This window comes from Lichenostomus cassidix, chromosome 2 (assembly GCF_008360975.1).
Source record: "Lichenostomus cassidix isolate B80296 chromosome 2, HeHo_3.0, whole genome shotgun sequence".
NCBI classification, from domain to species: Eukaryota; Metazoa; Chordata; class Aves; order Passeriformes; family Meliphagidae; genus Lichenostomus; species Lichenostomus cassidix.
In genome coordinates, this window is record NC_139482.1 from 101575846 (window position 1) to 101602234 (window position 26389).

Consider the following 26389-nt stretch of genomic DNA (forward strand, 5'->3'; position numbering starts at 1 on the left):
GAGACTAAAATTTGCTTTCAAGGTGCTTGTTGTAGAGTCTCAGTGAAGTCTAAAGAGCACTGACTGATGCTGAAATCATACAGGCAGGGCTGTTGGTACATTCCAAGGTTTTAGCATCAAGTTTCTTATTGCATTTGTAAGTTTGTCGGAACAGCTAGCTAGTAATTTATCTGCTATTTCCTCCTGTTTCCTATTAAAAAATGAAGCACAGTATGTCAGAAAGCACTGATGAGAGATTTTGATGACAAAGAGACAAGCTGGGGAGTGGCACTCGTTAGTACAAGGTGTTAATTTTTGAGATAATGTGGAGGTTGATGTGGGGTGGCCCCATATAAAATCAAATACCATTACAAACTTTTTGTCAAGAGTGTTGATTCTATAAATAAATTTGCCATCTATGGCCTGTCATGTCCATATGTTCTTTGCAAGAAGCAGCTGTGCCCCCAGAGTACTTCCAGAGAGATAGTATACTTGTTTTTAAATCTCTGCTTCTCCGTTAAAGACAGCAAAAGTGAATCAATTGTACTACGGATCTCATTAGACTGTGAGAAAAATATGAAAATTACTTTGCAATGAGTAAATTTTGGTGCTCCTGTGACTTTAGTGAGGGTATGTTATTGTAAGGTTTAGGGAGGTTTTGTTTAAAAAAAAAGAAGGTGCTCAGTTCTTTCTGTAAATCTTCTTAATTATATGGTTATTGCTTCTCTGTCACAGTACACTGAAGCTTAATGAATCCACTGCAGAAAAAAAGGGAATGGTATTTTCTGAGGTGTCATAAGCCACAGAGGTTTCTGGCAGGGTGAAAAGAAGTATTAGCAAAATCCCTATTTCCAGTTTGGGGAGTTTGTTTGTTTGGGTTTTTGTTTGTTTGTTTTGCAATATTTTGCTACACAAGAGAAACTTTACATGTCTGTGTCCAGATGCATGAATACACATATATGTGCTATATGCATTTAGTAGTTATATTTAGTTAGGTATATTCCATGATGTTAATGGAATTAAGGCTTTTCTGTTGCTAAAATGGATTTTCTGTCATTATACTACCAAGCTGCTGGATGTTTGGTTGCATTTAGCTTGGATCAGTTTCTTATCAATTTACTAAACAGTGGTCAATGGAGTTAGTGGTATGACAACAGGAATATGCATTTATTTAGTCTAAAAAAGTTGAACGTGCAATGGATTCACAAATGTATTTTTTAATAATTGTGTAAACTGTAATAACTTTGAAATAACCATAATTATTGCAGACTGTCTGCCTTCTTAATTTGTTTAAAAACCCCAAAATTTCTCTCAACATAGACTGGTTTTCTTTATTTTAAAACATTCTGAATTTCCATATCTTTATTTTCTGATGACAGTGGCTTTTTACTGATATATGGCCTTCTGACCCAGGATTTATTGCTATGTTCTGAGGTATTTGGAGAGTTTAATTTACTGATTCAAACCTCCTAATTGAGTGTATTAAGACAGATTTCATTATTTTCTGTTATGAATCTTGTCGCTGTTGAGCCGCTAGCAGAGAAGGAAAACCCGGATTCTCAGCGTGGCATAGGAAAGGCGCTTTATTATTTTGAATCCAACATATATATAGACTTTAGAAAGGTCACCCAGATTGGTCAGTCAGAAACCTCCCCCTAGGCCTGAACTGTCCAAATCTCGAGACACTGTAACAACAACATCCAAACTTTATCTTTGTTTATAAAACACAAAAGAATGTTCTCATGGGAAAGACCTGTGCTAGCCACAGAATCTCTTTGTCAAGTGATACTTAGAGGGCTGTGAAAATCTAACCCAGGTAGCAATACTTCGAATGCATGAAAGTATTTCAGCAGAAGGCTTGCATTTGTTGGTCAGAATCTAAGTACATAGTCCAGAAATGTGTGCTGTGTACACTGAGACTTGTTTAGATTCCATTTTCTTCTTTCCCCCCAAGATTAAAGTTGCAGTGTCAGCAGACAGAGATTGCATTCGTGCCTACCAACCCCAAATTTCATCTACGAATTACAACACCTTAACGCTCAATGTGAAAACTGCTGAACCAGATAACCTCCTCTTCTACTTGGGCAGCAATGGAAAGGTAAGTTCCTGGTGTATATTTATTGAAGGTGATGGTAGTCAGAAGTTTTAAATGACCATAGATATGTTTTTTCTTACTCGATTTCAAATTAAGTTCACTACGGGTGGAAATATTTTTGTGCCTTAGATGTTTCTAGAGATTCTCAAAGTCAGAGAATAAAAGCACCTGATTCCTTTCCCATAGCCTCTTGGCCCTGTGGTGAAGCTCCCCCTTCCTTTTCCTCTGTTGTGCATTAACCACATGGAGTGTAACTTCCTCTGTGATCCTTTCATAGAGCATGCTGGAGTGTATCAAGTGATTTGCTTGGTAACACAGCTAAACTGACTTTATTTGTATACATATATATATATATATATATATATATAAAGAAAACATTCACTTACTAACATATAACCTGAGGGAGTTTTGTTACACTAGAAGTGAGTGAAAAGCCTGATTTTGCTACAAGTCAACTCCTTTAATATAGGATGTAGGGACATGAATCTGGAAAGACTTTCTCCGTGTTATTGGTGAAAATACACTTTTGATGCCATGAATTAGAATAAGCCCTGCTGTTTTTCAGACAGACTTCCTGGCAGTGGAGATGCGACGTGGTAAGGTAGCTCTTCTTTGGGATTTGGGCTCAGGATCAACAAGAGTGGAATACCCTGATTTTCAAATTGACAACAACAAATGGCACAGAATACATGCCACCAGGTAATTAAAATGAGAATATTTTAAGTGTTCTACACAAACCATCCAATGAGTTTTTCAGTGATGAGATTTTTCTTGTCCTTAAAAAGAGAAGCCGATAGTGCATGACTATTTATTAGTGTTTGTATTTGGTAGGTTTGGAAAGACAGGTACACTCAGCATAGAAGAAATGAACACCAATCAGAAGCCTTCTCCTAAATCTGGAACCTCTCCAGGGACAGCCAGCATACTGGATGTTAACAAGTCAACCCTAATGTTTATTGGAGGACTTGGAGGGCAAATTAAGGTTAAATTCTGAGTTCAGCCCTTTGTTAATTGTTTTTAATATGTTTGAAAAATACTCTTGGGTTAGAAATAATTGCATGTTTTGGTTACTTTATTAAAAAATTCCAGGTACTCTGTACATAGAGCAGAGATGCTATAAGCTTCTTCTAGTATCCTGAAGTTAATTTTCCATTGAAATTTTTGCATAAAGTTTTAATCAGGACAAGCTGCATGTGCATGCACCATGTATTCATTATAAAATGAATTTGGTTTTTGTTTGCTTCTTCCATGGCTTCTTTTAGTTTGCAATTATTTATGCCATGAGATATGTAAGTAGGCCAAGGACATAGTTAATTTACTTTTTTATGTACTAATCTATTATGATTTGAATGACAATTGTTAATAGTTATGCTAAAACATGTTGTTCTTTTATTATGATTTATATCTAACAAAGTTCAAGGAAAACAACCAAGCAAATATTTTGCTGCATAATTTTCAGAGTACTTAACATTAATTGTATTCATGATGTATTTCTTCCCTTACAGAAGTCACCCGCTGTTAAGGTGACCCATTTTAAAGGGTGCCTGGGAGAGGCATCCCTGAATGGCAAATCTGTTGGTCTTTGGAACTACATAGAGAGAGAGGGCAAGTGCAATGGCTGTTTTGGAAGGTATTTTGTCTCACTCTCTCTCTCTTTTCTTTTTTAACAGGTTTAGAATAATTTACATTTGTAATATATTTCTGTGTTACTAAAAATAATGAGTTCAGACAAATTACAGTGTTTCACTGATCATTAACTTACCGTTCTGAGCACATTAATCTGAATGTGCCAGTTGTGTCAAGTAACTTAATTGTATGGAATTTTAAGTTTTTAATCATTTTCTCAGAGGAGTTTTATTGTTGCCTTCTATTTTGTGCATTGGAAGTAGGGACTATCAGTGAACCAAAATACTTTGGAATCTTTGCTTCCCAGTAAGAAAAGAAAGATTTATTCTTTCCTAGGGTAAGAAACAGTGTAAAGCAGACTTAGAAAAAAAAATTCATAGCAAAACTATAAGCAGTGAGCTTGGTACCTTTTGCAGACTGTACTGTTTTTATGTTTAAGGAATTGAAAAGAAATACACTTGTCCATATTCACTTTTGCACAGTATTTCATGTAGAAACAGCAGAGGGTGCTGCTTGATTACATGTGATATTTTTTGCAAGTCTTGTATTGCAGGGAAAGGGGCTAATAGAGCATGTATTGTAACTGCAATTATGCAAAGCATTTTGATAAATGGATGGCAGGTTTTAATTAAGAGGGTGTATGCTGTAACAATTATTTTTTCCCTTAGGAAATCATTGGGTTTGGGTTTTATTTTTGTGTGTAAGGGAAGAGCACTTACCTTGTGTGCATCCTTCCCCATGGCTAAATCATGTATTGTGAGGTTCTATAATGAAAGTGTCCTTTGGCTGGAATCCTTCAGTTATTCATTACATCAAAATTCAAATGTCTTCCCACACATTCCAAATTACTGCCCGGGGGCTGCACTGACTCAGCAGTACCTGAAGGGAGCTGGCCAGAAAGATGGAGAGAGGCTTTTTACAGGGGCATGGAGTGACAGGACACTCCTGTCACTCCATGCCCCTGTGTGAAGGGGGAATGGATTCAAACTGAAAGAGAGTAGGTTTAGATTAGATATTAGGAGGAAACTCTTTACTCTGAGTGTGGTGAGGCACTGGAAGAGGTTGCCCAGAGAAGCTGTGGATGCTACATTCCTGGAAGTGTTAAAGGGCAGGTTGGATGGAGCTCTGAGCAGCATAGTGGTCTGGTGGAAAGTGTCCTTGTCCATGGCAGGGAGCTTGGAACCAGATGACCTTTAAGGTCCCTCCCAACCCAAACCATTCTATGATTCTATGATCTAATTTTTCTTATATTTTATGTAAAAATTACTGGAAAAACACTAATGTTCAGTTAACATATTTATATTGGTTTTCTACTTGTGTAGCCCACAGGATGAGGACACTTCATTCCATTTTGATGGCAGTGGATACTCAGTTGTGGAGAAGGCACTCCGCTCAACAGTGACTCAGATAATAATATTTTTCAGTACCTTTTCACCTAACGGGCTTCTTCTGTATATTGCTTCAAATGGCACTGTAAGAAAATGGATCAGATTCCTAAACTGTTGTAATATATGTTTAGAACATTTGATGGTTTTTTGCTTTCTTTATTTTTCAGCTTACATATATTTGAGCATATTACTACTTCTGTGTAGTTTATCACCTGTGATTGGCATCATAAGCCAAAGGAGTAAAGACAGGAGCCCTACAGACAACTCATTAGAGCAAATATTCATGTAAACTTAGGGCAAAATTAAACAATGGAAAGAATTCTTCACAATTTATTTTAATTTTAGAATAAAAAATTGGTTTAGACTAAAATTAATGATTACTTTACTAAAGGATAGAAAAGAAAACATTAAGGACAACAAACTAGTTTTTTTCAGTTGGAGGAATCTTGTCACAATGTAAAAATGTTTTGGAACTGAGCTTGCAGAAGGACAATATAATAATGAAAAAACATATTGAATTAAATCCATAAGATGGGAATTCAGTAGACTGAAATAAATTAAATAAGACTCCCTGCAAAAGCAATATAACCCAGACCCACCCTCAGACCTTCACTATCATGTCATGCAGTTTACTGCATACTTAGGTGGTAGTTTTCTGTTCCTGAAGGAAGAATGGAAAAGCTTTGTTTGGATACAGATTCTTTCACAGTCACTGCATTATTCATTTGCTTTATGTGCTCACTGCCTGAATACAATGCACAATGATATCTGATTAAAGCTTTACAGTTCAGAGGGGGCAACTTTAATGCAATTCAGAAAATCTTTCTTACTGTGTGAGGAAGGTCTTTGCTTCTTGCAGTAAGAACATCATTGTGTGTGATCATTATGCTAACTGTCAAATCAAATTACTTTCAACTTCATCCAAAAACTGGAAAATGTGACTTTGTTATTTAACCCTTCTTCTGCTGAGTAATCAAACCTCCCAATGCATTTAAGTAAGAATAATAACAAAACAGAAGTACATCCTTGTGAGTTACTTGTAACTTAATTTTCCTAAATATACTGAAGATGAGCATCTTGGGCCTAACAAATAGTCCAGGTTACAAATCCTTTTTCACACAGTAACCCAGACCTACCAGGGATGCTTCTTTTGGAAGATTTTATTTCCAGGAATGTAATCTCTTGTTTTTAATCTGTTTTGGTTTTGGGTTTTTTTCTTCCTCTCAGAGAGATTTCTTGTCCCTTGAGCTTGTTGATGGCAAAGTGAGGCTGACTGTGGATCTTGGTTCAGGACCTCTTGCTCTTACAACAGAAAATCGTTACAACAACGGAACGTGGTATAAAATCTCATTCAATCGGAATAAGAAGCAAGGTAAGGTACAGACTGAAGAATCCAGATGTCTGCACGTTTACAAATACAAGTATCTAAGATAGCTGCAGGAAACATCACTACAACCAAATTTGAGCTCTTCCAATGCAGTGTCTTAAGCAGCCACACCAATGGTACTTTGCTATTAGAAGGACCACTCTGTAAATCTTGTGCTTGGTTTAGAACATCTTATAAAGAGCAGATAGTGCAGAAACTGCAAAAACATACCAACAGTCTTTAAAGACTGAACGATTTTTGTTTGTAGATCAGGGATCACATTTTCTGGTCTGCATTTTAATATTACCTAATACAACAGTTTTTTGAGGACATATGTTTGGGAAATAATCTGTATGTGCTAATAGCTATAACATATTCTCATATGTATCTGTTTTCCTGTAGACGTCTCCAGGTTTGGTTCTGGCAGAGAGGAATGAATGGGATTAACAGAATAGCTGGAAGTACAATAAATTGCTCGTTTTAAAAATAAGAAGATTGTCCATACATGTCTGAGTCAATGAATACATTTTCTTTTATTACGGACAAGATTGCCAAAATGGAAGAATGTGTATTTGTGTCCTTCTCCAGATCTTTACTCTCTTTTCTTTGCAGGAATTTTGGCAGTCATGGATGCATATAACCTTAATTATAAGGAAACCAAGCAAGGAGAATCTCCTGGGGTTGCCTCAGACCTGAACCGCTCTGATAAGGACCCAATCTTCGTAGGTGGGCTGCCAAGGTCGAGGGCTCTGAGGTAAAGTGCTTTACTTTTGCACCTTTGCTAAGACTCTTGTAAGGTGAGGGAAAAACTTATGCAAACTCTATCTCCACTGAAATTAGAGAAAATCAGTGAAGTCTGAAGACTTGTTTATGGCCATGATTACCACAGAATTATCTGACCTTTGACTTCAAACTCTGATATGGTGCTTCTCACTGGTAGGTCTGACACTTCAGATCATGGATAAGTTTTTGTTTTCCCCCTCTGAGAGTGATTTCCACCCCAGCAGCTGCCACGGCAGCCCCCTCTGCTCTTTGGGTCAAGCATTCAGCACTGCTGTCTGCAATGATAGGCCTTTATCTCTACCTGTGCGAGCCTTGCATTTACCAGATGGCATTTATGGGCAAAACTGTGCTTAAGGATAAAAGTTCTACTTCAGAATTCCTGTAATTCAGTAACTTGGAACAGAGGAGAAACAACTGTGAACAGATCAACAGAAAACATTGCAAATACATATTTTATAGCACATCTCTAGTTTATGGAGGTTTTTCGTATTGCACATCTATGCTGAACTTGCACGGTCTCATTTCTTCCACTGGCTTCACTGTGAAAGGATAAATATGGCAAGAGAAAATCTAATTAAACTTTCTACATGCTCTTGACAATGAGGTAAATTCTAGTACATTATTGGTCTCTGCACAGTTATTACAGAGTGCAGACTTGTTAATCTTAGCTGGCATACCAGCCTGTAAGGGATTATGGCAGGACAGCCTTAGATTTCTCAGACTTTAACCAGGAACCAAATTAGGCATCCTCCAGACTTGAAAAATGAAAAATAAATACTGCTTAGTAGACAGCTGCATTTACCCTTTCACACAATCCATTAGATTGCAGCTGAAGATTCACCTTAAAGTTTTGGGAAATGACATGACCTGATAACACAGCATCACACACTTGTATGTTTGCATTTGGGCACAACATTATCTGACTCTTCTTAAGACCAGATTTAGTATCTGCTAAGAGTAAAACTTAAACTACATGTCATTTCACTTAGACCAGACCAATTGCATTCTGTAAAACAGATCTCACTTTTTTTCTTGTTGAAGAGAATCTTTTCTCCCAGGAGATTCCAAGTACTACTCCTTGAAAAGAAAGTCCTTGTTTTGTGTTTCAGGAAAGGTCTTAATAGTAGAATGTATGTGGGATGCATCAAGAATCTGGAAATATCTCGTTCCACCTTTGACTTGCTTAGAAATTCATATGGAGTAAGAAAAGGTTGTGTATTGGAGGTAGGAGACTTTAAAGTTTTGTGACTTGATCTTTATTTTTATGGAATAGTGAATAGTGGTGTTTACAGTGAGTTGAAATGGATTTATCTTTAAAACTTCCAAAATAATCTGATCTATATTTGATGTTTTTTTTCTTACTGGACACTGTGTGTGGGTAAATTCAGTGATTATTTCTGTTCTTTGTAAAATAGCCTATTCACAGTGTGAGCATCATGAACAATGGATACATTGAGTTGGCACCTAAGTCCTTAAGCCCAGAGTCAGAACTGATGGCAACTTTTGCTACAAAGAACAGCAGTGGCATCATCCTTGCTGGACTCAGCAGGGGACTGGAAAAGCGACGACGAAGACAAGCACACTTGGCAAGTACTGAAAACAAAGATCTTTTGGGGATTATTTTTGCCATTTTTATTTTGTAAAATCAAGTCAGGTTGCTATTGTGTATCTTGTGGACAGCTGGAGCTTCTAGAATCCAAAGACAAAATCCTACTATTTCCTGCTCTAAGAGAAAGGAGTGTGTGTAGAGGCGTGTATATAAAAAAAAAAACCCAAACAAAAAACTCCTGCACTTTAACTAGAGTTATTTCGACCAGAGAAATGTCCAGTTTTGTGTTTGCTGTTAGAAGGCTTTGCACTCTGAGAGATACCAATACAATGCCTACTAGTCTTTAAGTTTCATTAAAAAGTTTACAACAAGGTTGGAGGTAAATTTTTCCCATATATGTTCTATTTAAACACTAAATGAGTGCCTGAAAATTGATCTAAAGTTAAAAATTAATCCTCTGATTAAATCCACAGCCCTTCTTTTCCATCATGCTGATTGATGGTCACCTTGCAGTGCACGTTAATGCTGGAGATAGAGCAAGTACTAGGAAAGTAGTTCTTCAGTCTGCTAACGGAACATACAGTGATGGACAAGAACACTCTGTCATCCTAATTCGGAATAAGAGGTACATGTGACTGCAGAGAGTACTACCTGTTTAATTAGTGTGTGTTGTTTTCAGTTCACTGCACTCTCTGAGGAATTGGCTTTGCTAGCTTATTAGGTGGGATAATCAGGGCTGTGTTTTTCTGCTGTCAATGCAGATGTTCTGATTTACATGGTAATTGTATACAGCATGCAGCCACTGATAGAGGTGTAGCTAAAAGCTCTCAAAATCTCTAGACAGCTTGGGGCACTTGAGTACAAGCATACTAAATACTATTAGCAAAAAAATACTACAGCTATCAAATTAGAAAGATATTTGACAAAACTTTACATGTTGAAAGTAATCTAAAGAAGAAGGATTTTGAAAGGATTATCAAAGTGAAGGAATCTTTACTTATTAAAAGAGGATGTTTTTGATGCTGATAGGAATGCTTTTCATCTGAAAATGACAAAGACCTTGTTGAATGTTTTCCCTACTTTATCTTTTTCAGGATCATAACTGTACAGGTGGATGAAAGTAAACCTGCAGAACTGAGGCTTGGTTCAGCAGCAGAAATGAGCCCCATTAATATTTCCAACTTCTACGCTGGTGGCATTCCAGCAGGAGAGGGCATCTTAGGGCTAAAAATGGCTGGCTCCTTTCATGGATGTATCAGCAATCTTATTTTTAACAAAGAGTAAGTCAGAGGGGTAACTGCCTTGTTTTGGAAAACATAGTGTATTAATTGTTAAATGTAGTTTGTGATCTCTTGCATGACATTTCTGTTTGCCTGGTTTTTCACTAAGACAAGCATGATGCTCATGATCTGGGTATTATAGCAGCCAGAAAATGGACATTACCAGTTTCTAAATGGCATTAAAAATGTCTTTGTTTGTAGAGATGCTGCACAAAACACAGCTTTCTCTACTATAATTTCATCTGCAGTGACAGACAGAATGGTTTTCCAAAAATATTGCAGATTCATATTGTTATTTGCCACTTCCCAATCTGTTTGTCACAGATGCCACTTCTTTCCTTTTCTCCTGGTACCTCTGAAAGACCTTGTAAAAATCTCTTCCTTCTGCTTGGGAAATGTAGGGATTGGGCAGTGCACCTGTTAAAATGTATTTTTTTAAAAAATACAGGCTTTTATATTTCACCACTTCCATGAAGTATGAACATGTGGATATGGACAGCTGCTTTCTGTCAGAGAAGCCTAAACCAGCTGTACAGCCGTCAGACACTGAGATTCAACCTGAACTTCAGGCTTTACCAGTTCCCCTGAGACCTCTCACAGATACAAAAAAAGTATGTATTGCAGCAAAGCTCTATTGCCACCTCTTTTGTCCTTTCTTTGTGGAGAATTATCAAATTACAGATTGTGTATATTTGCTTCTTCTGTAATGTGGAATGGTTCAATGGATGTGGATTTGAAAATATTATTTCCTGTGGAAAAACTGATACTAACCTTTGTAGCAGCCTGTTGGCCATTTGGAATGGAAATGTAGTTAGGCTTATTATTTTCAGGCAGCAACAACAAAACAAAAAAATAAAAGAAAAAGTGGAATGATAATCTCCCACCAGAAGGACTTGACAGTAATTATTATCTTTACTGTATTCCTGCCAAAGGGACTCTGTGCTGAGATTTGCATTAGCTGTGCAGTTCCGCATTCACATTCGCCTGGTCACACACATGCAATCTCTGGTCTGTGTCAAAGAGGAGGCACAAACCACTTGAGAGGCACACAGTGTGTGAATGCAGCTTGCATGGCACCTGTTTCCTCTCACACAGTCCCTGTTCCCAAGAGAGAAGGCAGCATTACTTGTTCTCCTCCTGCAGCTGCACAGCTTTATAATGAAGGGTTTCCAAAGCATCCTGAAACCATTTTCCTGTGGCAACAGAAAGCAAGATTTTATACATTTGATTTCATAAAAATGCAAGATTTCATACATACAACTTTGACTATAAAAAGAAATAAGTTGTCCTTTTCAGAGCTAAAGTATAGCTTTGGCTCATACTCCGTTACTCAGCTCTCCATATGCCAAATCACAACAAAAATGTGTGTCCTCATTAAATGGGAAAATACTTCTATCAAATCGAAAAGATTTTCACACTGAAATGGTACTTCCAGCATTTTTTTCAAAAGGGCTATCAATTAAGACAAATAGTGAATTGAATATGTCTCAAACTACAAACATTTCTCAGTAGAAAAGGCCAGTGCTGTCTATGAGACATAGCTTAACCACTAGAACTGGTTCTTTTTGAGCCTGAGGATAGGTTGGAATCATTGTGAGGTTAGTTAATTGATGTTGCTGTATACTCTGTGTCTCAGTTTTGCTTCCTACAAAGCTTTATGCAGGCATTGTCACTTAACAGTTACTGGGCAGCACCTGATACTATTCTTCTTAATAAAGTCATTTCATTAACAGGTAGTTTGTGCAAAAGATGAGCTGCCCAATCATGTTCAAGGTGCCCATCAGTTTGGACTTGCCAAAGGCAGCCATTTGACACTGCTCTTCAATCAGTCTGCTGTCAGGAAGAAGTGAGTATATCCTGAATTACACATGCACAGTTTTGTGCTGAGCTACAAGAAGTGCAGTGATGGTTTTCATGACTGATCACTGCATTGCCAGCTTTGAACATGGCCCTCACTTCAGGTTTCTGTGGGCTCCCCAGAGAAGAAAGTATCACATCCCAGGTTAGTGATCATGAGTTTAGTAACTCATGGTCAGAGGTCTGCATTTTTTTCCTCTCAGGCTTAAGAGTCTCACTGTACCTTCTGTACGTATTTTGATCTCTGTTTTCCACATACAGAGCTCACATCTGGTCCCTATTCCTTTGTCTGATGCAGATGACATCTCACCCTCTCCTCTCTATTTTCTGCAAGTGCACCTTCCATGTTTGAAGGTGCACTTGAAGGAGACATGACCTACTGAGAATCATTTTGTTGAGACTTAATGTGCAATAGCCGCTCTGCCTCTTTTACCTGTTTGAGAGGCTCCCAACAAGGTCCCCAGCACACAGCCTACAAGTCACTTTTGTTTGCTTCTTTCTACTCAGCAAGTCTCCACAGGCATTGAGAAAAGAGTGGTTTTTCCTTCTGGCCCTTCTGTTACAGCTGCTGAACAAAGGGCATTGCAGAGGGTTGATGCCATGTAGTCTGAACTGAGTGTCTCCATAATAAATGTCTCATTCATCTCCTCTACCTTTTAAGCCTCCCTCTGTTCTCAGTCTGCCCATTATATCTCAGCAAGCCTGGCTGATAGTAATGGATGCCATAAAGTTGTCCTGGAATGGCTTCCTTTCTTGGGGCAATAGGTAAGCCTGCAGTCACAAACAGCTGAGCCTGTCCATCTTAAAGTTCAGCTCACTCTTTGACAAGCACTTTGTCTATGTCTGACAGTTAAAGCACTGATTGCCATTATAAGATACATTATAAGTCATGCTTGCTTAAAATCAGTGCAAATTCTACTTTTCTGGCCTTTGTAATAATAAATCTCCTTTCATAATAATAAATTGGTTCAGGCTGTTCTCTGTGTCCAGAAAAGCTTTTCATCATTGCAGAAGAAATACCTTTCAGTAACACTGAATTTTTATTGTCTAGACTTTCCGTCCAGCTGAATCTCAGAACCTTTGCCTCCAGTGGCCTGATTTACTACATGGCTCACCAAAACCAGGTTGATTATGCAGCCCTACAGCTTTATGGGGGACAGCTCCATTTCTCATTTGATTTAGGCAAAGGAAAAGCAGTAGCTCTTCACCCTGCTGTTATCAGTGATGGAAAATGGCATACGGTAGGTAGTCACCAGTCTCGTGCTCCATTTTCTCTTCCCTGGAGGTACTGGTATGGATTTTCCCTGCCTTTTCTGTATGCTTTCTGTGTTGCAAAAGTAAACTGGTTCTAAGCCAATCATGAAATGATTCAGAAAACTTTTATTTGATAATTATTTCATTTTAAAATTGTCAGTAATTTTACATCAAATCTATCTTCCAACTGCCGTCAAGTATCTCAAACTGTTTAAAAACTAAATAGTTCACCAGCTGTGTGGTGATGGTCATCTTCAACAGAGAAGGATCTAACAGAGAGGTGTAAAAAATCTGAATTTCTCACAGAGGGCTTTCAATGTATTATGTCACCAAAGACCTGCACTTTGGTGTGTGACAGGGTGACAGAGATTTGTGGGTGCACAGTTTCTTTTCTCCTACTTACTGCTTGTTACCTGAACATGTCATAGCAACTAGTGATAACAGGGAAGCGCTCTTTTTCCTTTCCATGGTTGAGGCAACATGAGAAAGGGAGACATTTAAAATGAATGGAGGCTGGAGGGGGAGGACTTGTCTTAAGTAGAGTTTGCAGGGAAATTATGGCTACAGCTTGGAGGTGTCACATAGCACTCAGGGCTTTCTGCACAAAGATTGCATCAGTCTCTATTGGCGCAGTTCCTCTGAGCAACCCACCTGCTACTGGTTCTGCCTTTCTTTGTGAGAAGTGACTGTGATGTTTGAGTGAGTTTTAGAAGTAACTCTGACAACATCACTTTTCCTAAAGGCAGGTGAGGATGACAGTATTCATCCTGCTAAGCTTCCCTTCCCTTATCCATGTGTGAAGCCTTAACGCTAGGAAGTTGCTTCTGTGGGACAAAGTGATTGATGACACAAAGCTGCCAGCTCTTGTAGGTGCCTTGGGAATCAGCAGAGTTATTTTTGCTTTTCATAAATAATCAACAGAAGGAAAAACAGCAAAACAAACATGAAGAAAGCAAATGTGAACTTCTATCTGAGATATCACAGTTAAGCTCTGCTGCTTACCCTGAAAGGAAGAATGCTCCAGGACTTACAGCTGCATGTTTAAAATTAAATAGACTGATATAAAACTCATACTGACACTGTCCACATTTAAAGAGATGAACAGATTCCATACAAGAGCTGACTTATCTTTACTACCCAGGACATAAAAGCGTCAGCCTTCTTCAGAGATTAAGACCGAGTCACACCACTTCCCAGCTGAGGGTGATCATTGCAGTCCCTCTGCAGTCAATTTAAACTATCATGCATTAGCTACTGAAAGAAGCACCACTTTTCACTCTCTGCCCTGTGCTCTAACCACCCTGCTTTTCCCCTTTATGCCCTTACCAGCCCAAAAGTTCATGAAACTTTGTGTTGAACCTAGTCATGATTCTGAATGGGGTTAAAAGGAAACGGAGAAAAATAAATGGCTAGCTGACTTAAAATAAAGTCCCTCATCCACATATGAGTAATGGCTTTAGGGCAAGGAAGGCATAGGGACATGAGTGAACAAGATGGGCAGAACTGGAAAGCTCTTTGGTCATAGCAGATGTAGCACTGCCCATCATAAAATGGCAGCATAGGAATCTGTGCTTCCGAGAGCTGAGATGGCTCAGTTGTTGGGCAGCGCAGTAATTGCAGGAGACAAGCACAGGACATCTTCCTTCAAACTCACTGATGTGCCCATATCCTAAGGCAATTAACTGGTGATTTAGAGAAATGACAGAACACTGAAAACCTTAGGCAGGGCAATATGAAATCATTGTGAGCCCTTGGGAGGGCAAGGAAGCTGTTTTAAGTGCTCAGTCGCATTTGGAAATGGTGTCAGCCTCAGGAAGAATTTCAAGAGGGTGCCTCAGAACAGAATGTCAAAGCAATTGAACCACTAAACAATTGTCTTGCTTATTTCTGTGGCAAATAATGACTAGGTAATCAATTTAGCTTACTCATTTATGTTCTCATGCTTTTCTTTTTTCCAGGTAAAGACGGAATATGTTAAAAGAAAAGGCACAATCACTGTGGATGGACAGGAATTGGTAACAGTCAGTGCTCTGGGAGATGGTAGCACCTTGGACGTGGAAGGGAAGCTCTATGTGGGAGGACTCCCCTTAGACTACATGCCAAAGAATCTTGGGAATGTAAGAAGGTTTGGAGTGGGGGTGTGTGTCTCTGACATTTTGCAAGACTAGAATGAGAATAGTGCAGCAAGCCCATCTAATTCAGCATCCTGTCTCTGGCAGGCAAAAAAGTACTTAGGGAAAGAAGCAACAAGGAAAGTAATGACCCTTTACCAGATAAATCTTTCCAGCTTTTTATGGCTTAATGACTCCAGCTACAGCTTGTATCCTTGTGTGTTAGTAATAGCCCTTAACAGACTTTTTTTTTGTTCTGTCTCTCTGTTAAAAATGCATAAAGAATATAAATTCCTGTCTTTCATAAAGTAAAAACATGACCTACAATCTCAGACATTTTGATACCTGAGTCCTATTGCATTCAAACAAAAATTAGGTGCCTAAATATCTCTGAAATGCTGGGTTTAGCTGTCTTTAGTTTAAAGCATACTTTTTATACATGCTTTTAGAGGGTAGGTTTTTGTTGCCTTTCTCCTTGTGCAGCCCATTATATCAGTGAGGATTCTGGTGATGATGTTTCTCATCAAATTATAGAATATCCTGAGTTAAATGGGATCCACAAGGATCATCGAAGTCTGACTCCTGGCCCTGCACAGGAACCCCAGGAGTCCCACCATGTGCCTGGGAGTGTTGTCCAAACACATCTTGAACTCTGTCAGGCTTGGTGCTGTGTCCACTTCCCTGGGGAGCCTCTTCCAGGGCTCTGCCCAGCCACTCTCTGGAGTAGTTCAGATGAATCTTTTTGATGAAGAGAACTTGCAAAATACCATACAAAATCTTGATTTACTCATTAATTTGCTGAAGCATGTTTGGAATGTTTTTAACTGTTGGGTGTATCCCTGCTTACAGTCAAGCAAATACAATTCTTTCTGTATATTATAGAAAGCGTATACTCTGCTTCTAAACTGTTTGACTCTAAGACATTATGTACCTTACATAATTCTGTGTAATTAACAAAAATTTAATTATGTAGATATTTTAGATTCTGCTCTGTTTCGTTCACATAATGTTTATCTACAATAATATCAGGTGAATCAGGTGAGAGCATCACAGCAGTTTATACTAAACATTATCCCATGTATTTCCATGTGCCTAGGTTACTCACAGTATTCCTGCCTGCATTGGTAGCATGACAATTAATAGCAAACAACTGGACAACGAGAGTCCTGTCTCCATCTTTGCTGTGAATAAATGCTATGAAACAGTGCAGGATGGTACTTTCTTTGATGGAAGTGGCTTTGCTGCTCTTGGTAAGTGTCATTAAATGAGAACAGTACCTTACTGAATTAATGTTAATGAAAACATACTCCTTTTAGGTCTTCCTGGAACTGTGTGTAATTAACTGACTCCTCACACAGTGAGTGCATGCCCTGCATATGGATTTCTAACTGAGTCCCTTTACTCCATACATCCAAAAGTGGTCATTTCTGCAAAGGGCTGCCTTGCACAAATAAAAGAGCTAATGATTTTAGCACTGGTAAAGAAATGAACTACATCTTTCTTCAGCTAAGAATATCCATGTTCATGATATTAAGGTCTGTTAAACACTATGGAGACAAAAGCCTTGTGAAGTAACGTCAAGGATTGAATTTGTGTTCTTTACTGTTTCTTACAAATGAGATAGAATGGATTAAAACCAAATCAATGAAAAATAACTTATTTGGGAACTTATCTTTTCCAGTAGAAAATGTGAAATATGACTTTGGAAAATTTATTTTCCAGAGATTCTGCAAGGTCATATTCCAGCACCATAATTAACAAGCTTTTTAGACCTTTTAATGACAGTGTATGTATTTTACTTTGTACTGTGGGTTGCAAGTCTTCTGCTAGAAGCTTCTAACTTCTTTTCAGTCAGAGAAGGCTACAAAGTGCGGTCTGACGTGAACATCACCCTGGAGTTCCGTACGACAGCAGTGCACGGGGTTCTTCTCGGGGTCAGCACTGCCAAGGTTGATGCCATTGGGCTGGAGATTGTACATGGCAAGGTAGGCTGCCCAGTGCAGGCACACTCATTTCACAAGGCTTGTTTGAAATTGGGAAATAAACCTCTTGAGATGCAAGAAATACACACCAGTGAAGTGTGATGGAGACAACTTCCCTCAGAATGAATATGGGACTTTCAGTCTCGAGGTTTCTCATTGTCATCGTATGATAAAGTGTGCGATTAGCAGAAGTCACTGGAACTTTCTGTATTTTTAATTAGTGTAATTTATGTTAGTGTGAAGCCACTCTGACCTCCTGTACTACATACCTTGTATGTTAGACCAAATATATATCTCTTTTATAGCTTAATACTTTTTCTGCCATAAAGCTATCCTTGTCCTTGAGAAAAATATTGCATATACAATACCCACTGTTTTGTAACCTCTTCTTCAATATTCATGAGCAATTAACTCATTCTCTACTTCTACTGGCCATTATGCTCCATAAACCTTTTAACAATCAATACATAGTTCTCCAGTCATCTCTTGCATAAAAAATGTACACTTGATTGCTCTTAAGTATTTGTTTTTGCAGAAATAGCTCATTTTTTATTCAAAGCTTCCTCGCTAGAGACAGTGTTAAATATCACTGCTTCTGTGGGACATACTTTCCCAGTTAATGCTTACATATTAATCCTCACCACAAAGTTGAGGAAATGTCTACTGCTTTGAAAAATAAATACATGAAAAAAAATCAATACTTTTATTGGCAATGACAAGTGCTTTCAAGCCATTCTTTTTTCCTCTTCAGTTAGACACAGTGAATCTTCTTTCAGATCTGAAGTTTCAGGTTCTGTGTAAAATATAATGATTTGTATTTGTAAGAAACATTGAAATCCCTGAAGTGTATCAGTGGACCATTGCATAGGTAGATCTAAGTCTTTTAGATTTTAAAAACCACTTTAATAAGAATCTACTCTATCCGTCAAAGTAAACATTAAACTTGCATATTGCCAAGCATTTAAAACGGAAATCTCTGCACCAGTGTTGATTGTGCTTTTATCTAGGCAGATTAGTTCATGTATTTTTACTTTATATCTTTATTGGCATCTGGCTGTTTGTACAGGTTTTATTCCACGTCAACAATGGAGCTGGCAGAATAACAGCTACATATGAACCACGAGGCACAAATAGTTTGTGTGATGGGAAATGGCACAAGCTTCAAGCAAACAAAAGCAAACATCACATTTCGCTGATAATTGATGGGAATTCAGTTCACACTGATAATCCCTACATCCAGTCAACATCTGCAGATACGAACAATCCCATTTATGTTGGAGGTTATCCTGGTAGGTACAATTATATTTCCCTTTCCTTCTGTCCCTCCTGCACTCACTCTCACAAGAGTGACTCTTAACACATGTTCCCTATTAAATGAGAAGTTTAATAACCTGGATCTTTGTAATTTTTCAGTTTGGTGAAAATAGATTTTACATATTTCATGTTTGTTTTTCAGCTGATGTGAAGCAAAACTGCCTCACAAGCAAGAGCTCATTCCGTGGCTGTTTGAGGAACCTTGTTTTGACCAAGGGCCAACATACAGAATTGTTTGACTTTAGCAGAGCTTTTGACCTGCGTGGAGTGTTTCCTCATTCCTGCCCTGGGGCTGAGCACTGAACTGTAGCAAAGCCCGTCTGGACTGAGAGGTTTTTTTGTTTTTTTTGTTGATCTGTTATTTTGCATTCTCATTTCGTAATGAAAAGAAGAACTGGTAAGAACCTGCATCTCTTTGATTTTTCTGGTTGTTTTCCAACTCAGGTCATTTATTGTTTTTTTAATCAGAAGCTCTATTTCTGCATTTTAACTAAATGGTTTTAAACAACAAATACCTCTACAACAATTTTAATGGCATTAATTGGATACTTTTCTTTTGGGAATTTTTATTAATCAGTGTTTACAGTATGTTTTCTTTTGATTACTTGACAGTATTTCATTTTATTGTGTGTTGGCTGTTTTATAAGGAGGTAGCAATTTTGGACCACATAATAAAACTGCAATAAACTGCATTATTTCATGTAGTTCAGTTGCCCATGTATTTTAGTTAGAAGAAAAAGAGCTGGAAGGCTAAGAAGTTATAAGTATGCCCATTGCAGGGAGGTTGGACCTAGATAATCTTTAAGCCTTCTTCCAATCCAGGCCATTATATGATTCTGATTCTATGAAATGTAAGTGGGCATAGTCCAGCAGAGGGAGCAGGAGACTGGCTAAAGGCATAATCTTGAAGGTCTCAGATTCAGAGTTTAATGAAAAAAGTTTTCTTAGTTACACTTCATAGCGTAGCTCCAGTTCCTTTTCCTTCTGCCTTAATATCCATAAGAATTCTGACTCTTATTATAGATACATAGCCTAGAAGGATTATGTTCCTGTTTATGCTTTCATGGAATCAGTTTCAGGACAAGCAGCAACTCTACACCACAGAGATGCCTATGAAGTGATGTGTTGCTGAAGAAACAATTTGGGTCTTATTTGGGAAAAACTATGTATTTCGGCAATGAGAACTAATACATCATACTTTGGAAAACAGTATTTCTTACAGGAGACAGGGAGGCACTTTTGAGGCCAGTCTGTCATTTTATCTTTGTGTTTTCTTACTGTGCCTGCCTCTTGTTTCTAAAATGAGTCTTCCAGTAGTTGCTGTGGAGCCAGGTTTGTCCTCAACCTGAATCAAGCAAGGATGTCCATTCAATACCGGCCAGATCACTGAGCAGTGACAAAATTGTCTCATACTTTATTATGCATCTATAATAAACAGTTCTTTGCAAGTCACTTCCATCTCTTTCTTTTTTATCTCTATGAATTAGCAGTATTTTTGTTTGCTTCTTAGAATTTTATTTGGCTCTTACTATACATTTGTACAATTTATTCTAAAGTTAGTTTTTCTTCATGTATTTCATATTAGTTAAAAAATACTGGCTGAAATGAAGCCCCAAAGCAGTTTGCCATTGCTGGCAATGAGGCAGGATTCCAGGCACTGTCATTTTGTGCATTTAATTGAAGTAGTCCAAGAGAGGAGCTCCTGGAGCAAAGAGTTCCACCACTTCAGCAAGGGTGGCAGAACATAGTCCTTTGCTCAGCTATTCAGGTGCTGTAACAACACAGCTGCTTTTAAAACAGATACACCACTGCTTCTTGAAATTTCTGCCCCCTGCTTCTATCCAAAATACACGTGTTTAGATCTGAAGAGCTGGCTTTGTTGGTATTGTTTTTATTTTTGACATGGATACAATACAAGAATGGACACACTCTGCTGTACAAATACACTTACATGTTGGCGTACTTCAACAAAACACATAACATAATGAGGACTGTAAGGGAAACGTACGTACAAACACTTTGCTTTGACTAGTGGCATTGTATTATTTTCCAGAGAAGACACACATGAATAGAAACCCACTGAAAAATAAAAATGAAACACAGTGCTTTTGTATTCATTGTCTATTAACCCCAACATCTGATCTCACAAGGTTCACATTATAAGCACAATTTAGGCAACATGGTTTGGATAAAATTTATCCGAATCCTGAAATATGTATTTTACTAGATATTTTTTTGTAATTTCAAATCTTGCCTCATACAAAAAGAAATACTTTGTCAATGTTGATGTGAAATTGATAATAGATTAAGTAGTAAACCTCTAAGCCAAAATATTTTTCCTGGAAAATGCAGAGTGAGGTAGTTAATATTATACGTGGACACACACATTTGCACACACACACACTTTCTAACGACATTAGCTGAATATACAGGTTAAAGCATTCCAGTCTGTTTTGCAACACCTGCTTTTTACAATACTCTCTCTCTCTGTGTTGATATGCAAAATGCTGTCTTTGTAGAACCGTGGAGTATGTAAATGTTTGAGGCATCTTTGGAATTTCAATAAATTTCTCCCTGCTTGCTACCACTTTCTTAACAATAGCTTTCCACATGTTACTTTTTGTTAGGCAACAGTCCTCTTGTAACTTAGTTTTGACTTCAGCTTCTGTTAGGAGGAAGAAAATTCCTCATGCCTCTGCCAGCATCTTGAAATATAAGGCCTAAAGTTGAGGCCTCATATTTCAAAATGTCATTGAGATTGTTCCATTTGTCTGCTGCATATTAAATCAAGTCAGTGTACCAAAACAATACAAAACAACTTAATGTGGAACAGTATTAACCACAGCACACATGGGTCATTAGGGCCACTTGTATCAAAAGAGAATTTTGACATTTTGTTTCAGAGACAGCAGGTATTTGGCCATGCTGTAGTCTTCTGGGCATTTTATGTAGAATCTTGTTCATCTGCTAATATGCATGTCTTATAAACTTATATGCAGTTTTAGCATAAAAGAAGAGCTCACAGGGTGCATTTTACTACGTCATATTTGACTTTCCTAAGTTGTGAAGTAGTACAAGTCTTCCAAAAATCCCTTTTATTCTGTACAGAACATATCCCTTTTATTCTGTATGGGACATCCATTTCAGAAATGACATTGATGAGGTCCACAACATACTGAGCAAGTTGCAGCGTGAACACAGGACTGCTCTGTTCTTTCCCTTGCACAGCCTTTGAGAACACAGAGTGAAGTAAGTGGGCAAGATGGAGGAGGTCACTGTATTTGTCTGAAAGTATTGTAAAAAGTTAGTTCATTTGCTATGACATTGCAAATTATTTTCTTAATGTTTGGGCTTTCTGTATAGTCACAGAACCTCTTTTAGTTGGCTACAGATACAATGATGCTTAGCATTTATATGAATCTCTTTGTATTCAAAGCACTTCCCACATAAAAAACCTTTGCTGAGTTTGTTCTTCCCAGATGGATGTTTATAACTCCTGATCTGCTCAGGGAATTGTTTGGCTGCATCTGAGAGTAGGATTTAACTCAACTAAATCTCATGTCGCCTTTATATGGAAAGTACTGGTCCTGCTTTACAGCTGACAGACAAGGGCAGCACATGTAGAAAGAGCTGTCCATTGCCACAGAGGGAACTAGAGGGCATTGGGAGCAAAGCACATGACAAAAAGTTTATGCTTAGTCCTATAAACAAGCCACAGATCTACTATCTTGTATACTTAAAATAAATAGTTGTCAAAATAAGGAGTGTATTTTATAATACAATTGTCCTGGGTTTTTTTGCTGGATGCAACTATGTCTCTTAGTGTTAAGAAGGAAGAAAAAAGGTAAAAACCACCAGGAAAGTTAAAAATGTCACTGTTTTAAAGAAAATGAAATGATAATGTTGCTGAATTTTTATCATTTTTTATCAAGAAGATAAAAAAGAAGACAGGATCTGTCCTCTATAGACATTATTATTGCTGGTAAAGTTACTGATTCAATGCTGATTTCTTTCACTGACCACTAAGAATGAAAGTTAACTACTGGAGAACATGATTAACTTAGCACATTTTAGAGGCTCTGCATCTGGTTCAGGTCCTTACTGCACAGCTTCAGCAGAGCATCACAAGTTACAGGCTTCCTCTGCAGGACAGCAGACTTTATGTTCACCTGGACGACTTGGTTCTGAGCACTTTTACATCACTACATGATAAACAGCTTCTGCCTCATCCCTGTGTCCAGATCAGGAACAAAAATCACTACTCAGGCTGGAGGTGGATTATTGTACAACATCATCATCTAATGACAGGGACATTGCAGTGCAGTTGAAGGCATTGGTTCCCATTTTTTGCAGATGACAAACATGGAAAAAATACCTGGGTCTTTTCCAGAGGTTTGTGATTTCCCTACTCAACAAACCTCCTTTAGTTCAGCATAGCCCGAAGTGAGGTGATTAAGTGAAGAACACTGCTTTCTCTTGTGACTAGCTCCAAACCAGACATCCTATCTGACATTCCTGCTGCAGCCTGCTATTCTCTTGCCAGCCTGTGTGTTTTCTTAGACTGCATGCCAGCTGCTATTTGCTATGTATTTGTAAAACCCCCAGCACAACTGGGCCTAGTCTGGCTATGCTTTTAAAGACCTAATGTGTAAATGATTTCCCTTTTCTCATTGGAAGCTCTTTTTCTTTTCCATGCTGTATTATACAAGACCTAAACAAAGATCTCTCTTGTCGATGCAGCTGAAGAGTATAAAAATTGCTTACATATTAAAGCTAAAATAAACAAAATAAAAAGAATTAGGTTACAAATTAGAAACTATAATGTTTAACAAAAAAGGTGATGACTGTAAGTGGCACCATTAACACATCTCATAGTCTGGCATTACACAGATTTAGAATTCTGAGAGTTATCAAGTAAAAGGCAGAGCTAGGGGCATATGCCCCGTTTCACCTAGCCTTTGCCTCTTGAAACTTGTGTGACAGGGAAGGGAAGGAGAGCATGGTTTGTGGCATTACAATTGCACAGACGTAAGGGATCCAGACATGATTTTGGAAGACTGGTAGTGAGATACACAGTGGTACATACATGGAGCAGTACAGCTGTCTACAGTTCCTCCTTCTGCTTCCCTCCGTCAGTATCAGGAACTCGTAAGGAGTGACTGAGAGACATTAGTATTGCAGTAACACACATTCTAGGGGTTTACTTTCAGCAGAAAGGTTTGGTTTGTTCATGCAGCTATGTCTTGGCACTGCTGCATGTTAACCTCCTGCCTTCCATGCCTCACAGACACCTCTTCTCCAACATCTCTGCAGTTCTTCGGTGTTATGCTGTGGTCGGTAGTGTTTCATTCATCCTCTGATGCCACTGGATTATTTCCAAAAATCTGTGTTCTGACACCAGGTCAGGAAACTAACAACTCATATGCAACAGGTTGTTTTCTGTGCACCGTACCTTGGTCTGCCCTCCTCACCTCCTGGGCCAACTGGCACAAGTGTAATCCATATGAAAGCATTACTAACGTGATATTCTTCTGATGGTTCTGAAGCTGGAATACCAAAAGTACTATGTGCTGACCATCAGTTGGACAGTACAGTAGGAAGGAATGATGTCCTGTAGCTACCATTTTGTTTTTTCTCTGTGAGAGCTGCTTAAAATGACAGGCATCACTCTTGTCCATTTGGCTTTTGTCCAGTATACTCCTGCCTTCTGCTTCAGCTGGCTTTTGGTTTTATCACCCATTCTGCCTGAGGATTTGCACGGTAGACATCTAACATGAATGCATCTGGATCCAAACAGTGCTGACCTGAAAAGGAAATTGTCAGCCATGAATCATAGGATGTTTTGAGCAATGGGGGATAGAGCTGTGTTAAAATGTCCTTAGATATTTCTCTGACTTGCACACAGCAAGCCTAGTTTGGTATGTCCCGCTAACATCTTGCGTGGATACAGAGAGAACCTTTGGTAAATTTGCCAGTGATTTTAGTCTGTGAGAGTCATGAATTCACTTTCACTTCCAGGCAGGATGTCCTACATTACACTGACTTATGGACAAGACATTTAGTCAAATTGTGAATATGGTTTCTTTAGAAGCATCAACAACACTGTTAGTGTAAGTAACACAGTATAGGGGGTTTTATTTCTTTGGATTTACTGAGCTGGAATTACAACTCTCTGTCTTCTCTTCTACACTATTTTTAAATGCTGAAAAATAGCTCTGCAAACAATGTGTTTCCATCCTGTGGGATCTTGTGAAGAAATACAGAGACTATATCAAGGTTTTTGGCAGTTGCCAATTTGCTGATTAAAAAAAAAAGAAGGCTGAACTCCAGTTGTTTCATTAGCCAGTGATTGGGAAGTTGCGGCTCCCTTTGCCAGAACAAGGCTTTTTATGCCTCTTAGTTGAGTAATAAGGCAATAAATTCTAGAGTTAAGTTGATTTGTTGGACTATATTGCATTTACATGGGGTAATGAAGTCATTTAACTGGTGAGGTTACTTTGCTGTGACCCAAGATTATGGTGAAATTTTTGTACGGTTACTTATAAGGTCACTGGGGTCCTAATGATTTTATTCAAGTGAAAGCAATATAAATGAATTAATGCATAATCAGTGGACTAAGGTACCCTGAAGGATCTAGGACTATAAAAATAGTTTAAAATGAAAATGCAAATTAAATGTCCCAATTTTTTGAAATACCATGGTGGGAATATTTGGGATTGTTTCACAAGGCCTTTAGGATCTTTTTTCTGTTTTAGCAACAATTGGTCATCCTGTTTAGACAGGCAAAACACGTCACTAATTCAGCTTTGTGTATCATCAGTAATAAACACTGATTTCTGATTGCTGCTGAAGTAAGTCTGTGATGTTTTGTAATAACTTTAAGGAAATTCTTTTGAGCTGAATCTAGAAGAAATAAGGAATAATCTAATCAGATAATTCACAACTGACTCCAACAGAGCATCCGGAATTTTGGTATGAACAGAGAAAGGAGAGAGCCAGGATTGTGCAATGTCAAATTAAAATCTGTTTTTTGACCTTTAGGCCTGAAACACTGGGGCAAGCCACTGTTGTTGTTATTGTAAGAAGTGTCACTGCATGAAACAGAAGAAAACAAAAGCCCTATTGCAAGGAATTTGCAATCTAAATAAAGCACAGGGATTAGTGTGAGTATAGAACACCTGTACGTGCAGAGGATGAATTCTCAATTCTGTGGGTTTTTATTTGTGGGAGGTTAACACTTAGAGACAGTGAGAAAGAAAGAGGTCTTGGAAAAAGGCTTGACAACAAGGTGGAATATTCTTGCAAGAGGCAGACTAAGGATCTCTGAACCAGGAAAAGTGCTCAATTATGAGAGTGAGAGAGGTAAGCAAAAGGTCAGATAAATTTGGCAAGACTGTGGGAATGCTGCTGAGATGGAGTCATTGGGTTCACTCTCTTCTGTGCGGTGCCCCTCCAGTCATGCTGCAGTTGGAATAAATAATGACACTGATTTTAACAGCTTTTAGGTCAGGCTCCTTTCCTCCAAATGGACTGGAGAATAGGAGATACTCAGCTGAGTCAAAACAGCACTGCCCTGAGGTGTTTTAGGAGGTTAAGGACATTCAGAATTAATTTTCAAAATTCAGACCTACCTATATTTCCTCCAATTTCATGTAAACTTTGGATCTGTCCTCTCACATGCTGTGATGATCCATGGCTAGGATGGAAAAAAAACCCTTTCAGTTTGTCTTTCTGTTACAACCACTGCCTTATCACCCACCATCTATGGTAAGCTAAAATTTGAGTTTTTCCCCTGTGAACTGCCT

At 38.2% G+C, this 26389-nt stretch overlaps 2 protein-coding genes across 8 annotated transcripts in view; one reads left to right on the forward strand and one right to left on the reverse strand.

Moving 5' to 3' along the window:
- The window catches only part of LAMA1 (laminin subunit alpha 1), a 98154-nt gene extending 78118 nt beyond the window's left edge, over window positions 1-20036 (forward strand). For 3 of the 5 annotated variants that reach the window (XM_085052580.1, XM_085052584.1, XM_085052583.1), the window contains exons 45-63: window positions 1934-2077; window positions 2640-2773; window positions 2906-3056; window positions 3580-3704; window positions 5023-5173; window positions 6316-6460; window positions 7067-7208; window positions 8347-8461; window positions 8653-8823; window positions 9260-9411; window positions 9881-10066; window positions 10515-10677; window positions 11800-11912; window positions 12975-13164; window positions 15136-15315; window positions 16385-16538; window positions 17140-17273; window positions 18337-18559; window positions 18727-20036. In XM_085052580.1, coding sequence (XP_084908706.1) covers window positions 1934-2077; window positions 2640-2773; window positions 2906-3056; window positions 3580-3704; window positions 5023-5173; window positions 6316-6460; window positions 7067-7208; window positions 8347-8461; window positions 8653-8823; window positions 9260-9411; window positions 9881-10066; window positions 10515-10677; window positions 11800-11912; window positions 12975-13164; window positions 15136-15315; window positions 16385-16538; window positions 17140-17273; window positions 18337-18559; window positions 18727-18887 — 2934 coding nt within the window. In that variant the 3' untranslated portion in view covers window positions 18888-20036. Of the gene's footprint in view, window positions 1-1933; window positions 2078-2639; window positions 2774-2905; window positions 3057-3579; window positions 3705-5022; window positions 5174-6315; window positions 6461-7066; window positions 7209-8346; window positions 8462-8652; window positions 8828-9259; window positions 9412-9880; window positions 10067-10514; window positions 10678-11799; window positions 11913-12974; window positions 13165-15135; window positions 15316-16384; window positions 16539-17139; window positions 17274-18336; window positions 18560-18726 lie in introns of those variants that run through there. The other 2 variants (XM_085052581.1, XM_085052585.1) reach the window with 2 other exon arrangements.
- Window positions 20037-20455: 419 nt separating this feature from the next.
- Window positions 20456-26389, reverse strand: part of ARHGAP28 (Rho GTPase activating protein 28) — a 76627-nt gene continuing 70693 nt past the window's right edge. For all 3 annotated transcript variants that reach the window (XM_085052587.1, XM_085052586.1, XM_085052588.1), the window contains exons 14-15: window positions 26216-26280; window positions 20456-24388 (exon numbers count right to left, since the gene is read on the reverse strand). In XM_085052587.1, the coding sequence (XP_084908713.1) occupies window positions 24297-24388; window positions 26216-26280 (157 nt within the window). In that variant the 3' untranslated portion in view covers window positions 20456-24296. The remainder of the gene's footprint in view (window positions 24389-26215; window positions 26281-26389) is intronic.